A 5,520-nucleotide genomic window follows, 5' to 3' on the forward strand; every position below is an offset into this window, starting at 1 on the left:
CACCACAGCAATATGACACAGCACCACAGCACCCACCACAGCAATATGGCACAGCAGCACCCTGCTGGTGGGGTGCACGGCGAGGGCCCTCCTGAAGTGGACGTCGCTGGGGGCGAGGAGGTCCTGACGGTAGAGGGCGACGCCCATGCCGTACCAGGCGTTGTAGTGGCGCGCGTCTAGGCGCACGGCGCCCCTGTAGGCGCCCAACGCCTTGTCCAGCTCCTCCGTGGCTACGTGCTCGTGCCCCAGCAGCGTGTACGCGTAGCAGCACGTCGGCTCCACCTGTACCAGCGAGCACTTGGTTAGTGACTGGGTCGTACCCTAAACATAGTACCCTGAGGTTCTAATGTACCCCACGTGCCCCAGTGACGTATACGCGTAGCAGCACGTCGGCTCCACCTGTACCAGCGGGGTACTTGGTTAGTGACTGGGTCGTACCCTACACTCTGTACCCCTGTATCTTGAGGTGCTAACGTACCCCATACACCTGTACCAGCGGGCACTTGGTTAGTGACTGGGTCGTACCCTACACTCTGTACCCCTGTACTTTGAGGTGCTAACGTACCCCATACACCTGTACCAGCGGGGAACTTGGTTAGTGACTGGGTCGTACCCTACACTCTGTACCGCTGTACTTTGAGGTGCTAACGTACCCCATACACCTGTACCAGCGGGGGACTTGCTTAACGACTGGGTCGTACCCATACACCTGTCATACCCAGAGGTTCTAACGTACCCTCACGTGCCTTGGTATGCTACCGTAACATGTCTCCACATGCCCCCACCAATTTAACGTACCCCCCCAGTACCTTGGTATGTACCTGCACAGCCCTGGAGAAGAACTTAATGGCAGCTTCATGTTCTTTCTGCAGAGAGAAGCAGTTGCCGAGCGCACACCACGTCACCGCGCGCCCTTTGTCAACGGCAAGGAGCTGCTGCGCGAGGGCCGACAGCTGGGCCTCCTGCTGTAGGTGCCACAGCGCCGTGCTGTAGTAATCCAGCTCCTGCAGCAGGTAGGGGCATGAGGCCATGGCCTCACGGAAGTAGGAGGCACTGGTCTGGAAGTCGTTTGAGTGGAAGTGGGCCTTGGCGAGGCATGTGAGGCCAAAGTGGGTCATGAGGTGATGAGGCGGCAGGGCCTCAAATGCGGCGATGCTGGAGGCCAAGTCGTACCTGCTGAGGCGCCTGTAGGCCTCACCGATGAGGCGCAGGAGGCTCATGAGACCCTCTGCAATATGAGGACATTATCAGGGTGGCGACAGAGGCTGAAGGATGCAAGTACAATAAATGTAGCGATGAAATTTAAAATAAATGTCAACAGCAAGGGCCTGGGACTGCTTACCATAGCCAGCATGGCCTGGGACTGCTACGTCCCTAACGCTTACCATAGCCAGCGTGGCCTGGGACTGCTATGTCCCTAATGCTTACCATAGCCAGCGTGGCCTGGGACTGCTACGTCCCTAATGCTTACCATAGCCAGCGTGGCCTGGGACTGCTACGTCCCTAATGCTTACCATAGCCAGCGTGGCCTGGGACTGCTACGTGACTCACCTGCCGCCTGTTTCTGCAGTGGGTCATAAGTAGGTCATGAGTCGGTCATAAGTGGGTCCCTCACCTGCCGCCTGTTTCTGCAGCCCCAGCGCTTGTCTATTAAGCTCCTCTTGACTGATGACAACAAGCGGCGGCGGCGGGGGCGGCGGGGTCTGTTGTGGTGTCGGTTTACTGTCGGCAGCGGCGGGTGGTGGGATGATAAGTGCTGGTGTTGGTGTTGGTTTGGTGGTGTTGGTGTTAACACCAGTCGAGGGCATCAGGATATTACCACCTACACCACCACCACCACCACCACCACCTCCAGGCATGATGTTCTCGTCGATGGAGGCGGTGGAGGGGTTGGTGTTACGGGCGTTGTTGAGTTCGATGAGGCTGGAGGCGGTGGAAGTGGAGCTGGAGGGCATGGAGCTGGAGCTGGAGGGCATGGAGGGGGTGGTTGAGGTGGAGGGGGTGGAGGTGGAGGGGGTGGAGGAGGGTCGGAGGGCGCGGGGTTTGCACCTTCGCCCCGTGGTGGGGGGCACGATCCCCCGGGCCTTGTTGTTCTCCTGGGGACAAGGGGACGGGCGTGAGAACAGGTCCACTTATTTCTCTGAGTGTATATAATATATGTACATGTATAAATATATAATAAATGGGTGTATATAATATATGTACCAGGATAGACTTGAACAAGTGCATCATAATTAGGACAAAGTGCCTTACATTCCACTGAGTGTACCGCATTACCCACAATAAATAAAAACATTAACACAATAAATATACCAGCATGACCCATACAATAAGTGCATCATATTTAGGACAAAGTGCCTCACATCCCAATGAGTGTACCTATATAATAAATATACCAGGACACAAAAAGAGCATCATATTTAGGACAAAGTGCCCTATATTTCCCTGAGTGTAGGTACAATATAATACAGCAAGTACACCACATTTAAGACAAAAAGCCCTATATTTTAATGAGTGTTCACCTTAACAGAGCTGGCAGAGCCGAAGAGTCTGGACGACCTCCTGACAGAGGGGTGGGGGTGGGACGAGGCGGGGCTGCTGTGGGGGGACCCAGCCCCCCCACCACCTCCCCCAACACTGGGGGGGATTGAGGGGGATCACCCCGAAGCTGGGGGTGAGGTGGGTGAGCATGGACTGCTTGCAGCGCCCCCCCAGGGGGGGCGGGGGCCCCCCACCGACAGCTCGCTTACGGGGAGCCTGTATACATAAATAATTTCATTAATTCTTATGTAAATAAATCATTTTAAATAAAAAAATAATTATAAATAAAAAATAGATCATTATAAACAAAATATATCATAATAATATTTTTATTCATGCAGATATACATCATTATCAATATAAAGGTATAGGGGTTAGGGAAAGAAAAATATTATATAATATAGGGAGGGATAAATGTTAAATAAAATATAAATAATATATAGATAAATATTGTATAATATAGGAAGGGGGTTAGGGGGGTTCACCTGTCGCAGGTGGGGGGGCAGGAGGAGGGGTGCGGGGGTGACGGTCCCCCCCACGGGGGTGCACAGCTGACTGCAGCTCAGCGTCTGCAGTAACGTTCATATATATTAAGAAATAATACATAAATAAGAATAATATTTCATATGTAATGGCTGAGCTATGCCATACAAATGGCCCGTAATTAATTATAATAATGGCCAACAAATGGCAATCCAATGGTCAATAAATGGCAATCTAATGGCCATAGAAATCAAGTCTAATGGCCGCCAGATGGCCCAAAAAGAGCGGCCACTCACCACATTGACCGCAGGCGTGACCAAGTGGCCACCGCCACCGCCGCGGTTGCCTGATGTTGCCAGCGGCGCGAGGGGCGTGGCTAGTGGCGCGAGGGGCGGGGCCAGCGTCGCAAGGGGCGGGGCCAGCGTCGCAAGGGGCGGGGCCTGCGTCGCGAGGGGCGGGGCCAACGTCGCGAGGGGCGTGGCCAGTGGCGCGAGGGGCGGGGCCAGCGGAGTCGCTGTCGTTGTCATGGCAACCGCGATGTTGTTGTTACCGTTGTTATTGATGTTTTTACTGCTGTTATTGGGGTTATTTGTGTTACTAGACATGTTTATGTCGCTGTTACTGTTGTTGTTATAGTGCTGAAATAAGAAGGCGTCGTTATTGCTGTTAATAACAGAACAGAGCGTGGTGCCGTGACAATAGCTCAGGTCTACATGCTTGTCCAGCGTGAAAATGTTGTTAGGGTCTGTGTCCAGGTTGTTATTGATGTTGTTATTGTTGTTGTTGTTATTTGTGGTGCTGGTAGTGCTGGTGCTAGGTGGGGGCGGCTTGTCACCTGGAATTTAAGAGAGAAATTATTATTGAAGAACTTAAGGCTGGTAGTCAGAGTGCGACGAAGTCTAAGAGCGAGGTATTCGCGACCATCTCCTGAAATATTCGTTCTGTCTTAGGCTCGGCTAGTCGCTACCCTCGAGCTTGTACTCTTTGTAATATTTTATCTTAGCCAGCCCCATTATCATTATTGTAGTCTTTGTAATGTCTTATCTTAGCCAGCCAGATATCCTAGCCAGCCCCTTTCTCGCGGCAACTGGTCGCTTTCAGGTGGCCGAGGAATGGCCAACGGTCGGCTATAACTAATTGGATAGGCCGACCACTGGCCACGTATTATTCTTCGCCCCTCATTGACTTCTGTCTCTTATACACATCTAGATGTGTATAAGAGACAGNTCACGTACCCCACGTCCCCACGTACCTGGCCACGTATCCATGAGGCTCACGTACCTCACGTGCCCCACGTACCCGGCCACGTATCCATAAGGCTCACGTACCTCACGTGCCCCACGTACCCGGCCACGTATCCATGAGGCTCACGTACCCTACGTACCCGGCCACGTATCCACGTACCCGGCCACGTATCCACATACCCCACGTGCCCCACGTACCCGGCCACGTATCCCACGTGCCCCACGTACCCGGCCACGTATCCACGTGCCCCACGTACCTGGCCACGTATCCATAAGACTTACGTACCCCACGTACCCGGCCACGTATCCATGAGGCTGACGTACCTCACGTGCCCCACGTACCCGGCCACGTATCCATAAGGCTCACGTACCTCACGTACCCGGCCACGTATCCATGAGGCTGACGTACCTCACGTGCCCCACGTACCGTATCCATAAGGCTCACGTACCTCACGCACCCCACGTACCCGGCCACGTGCCCCACGTACCTCACGTGCCCCACGTACCCGGCCACGTATCCATGAGGCTCACGTATGCCGTGAACAAGAAGGGGTTGACGGCCAGAGCGGCGCGGTACGCCACACAGGCCATCAGGGGTCGCTGGGTACGCCTGTACGCCTCCCCCAGCAGCCGTAGCACAAAGCTGCTGTGTACGCCGTACCTGTGGTACAGTGTACAGTGTAATACAGTGTACAGGGTGCTGTACGTGTACAGTGTACAGTGTAATACAGTGTACAGGGTGCTGTACGTGTACAGTGTACAGTGTAATACAGGGTGCTGTACGTGTACAGGTTTATGTACAGTGTACAGTGTAATATAAGCCTGTACGCCTCCCCCAGCAGCCGTAGCACAAAGCTGCTGTGTACGCCGTACCTGTACAGTGTAATACAGTGTACAGGGTGCTGTACGTGTACAGGTTCATGTACAGTGTACAGTGTAATACAGTGTACAGGGTGCTGTACATGTACAGGTTTATGTACAGTGTACAGTGTAATATAAGCCTGTACGCCTCCCCCAGCAGCCGTAGTACAAAACTGCTGTGTACGCCGTACCTGTACAGTGTAATACAGTGTACAGGGTGCTGTACGTGTACAGGTTTATGTACAGTGTACAGTGTAATATAAGCCTGTACGCCTCCCCCAGCAGCCGTAGTACAAAACTGCTGTGTACGCCGTACCTGTACAGTGTAATACAGTGTACAGGGTGCTGTACGTGTACAGGTTTATGTACAGTGTACAGTGTAATATAAGCC

At 53.2% G+C, this 5,520-nt stretch overlaps 1 protein-coding gene across 1 annotated transcript; it reads right to left on the reverse strand.

Annotated features, from left to right (window-relative positions):
- Window positions 1-36: 36 nt before the first annotated feature.
- LOC108678392 (cell division cycle protein 27 homolog) lies at window positions 37-4,929 on the reverse strand (the record flags this gene model as incomplete). Its single annotated transcript, XM_018166808.2, is given in 8 exon segments — window positions 37-282; window positions 822-1,228; window positions 1,616-2,096; window positions 2,523-2,642; window positions 2,644-2,757; window positions 3,027-3,110; window positions 3,321-3,859; window positions 4,775-4,929. Coding segments are annotated over 8 exon segments (2,146 nt in total), but the record flags the coding sequence as incomplete, so codon positions are not given.
- Window positions 4,930-5,520: the final 591 nt, after the last annotated feature.

Source organism: Hyalella azteca, unplaced genomic scaffold, assembly GCF_000764305.2.
Source record: "Hyalella azteca isolate HAZT.00-mixed unplaced genomic scaffold, Hazt_2.0.2 contig16618, whole genome shotgun sequence".
Taxonomy (NCBI): Eukaryota; Metazoa; Arthropoda; class Malacostraca; order Amphipoda; family Hyalellidae; genus Hyalella; species Hyalella azteca.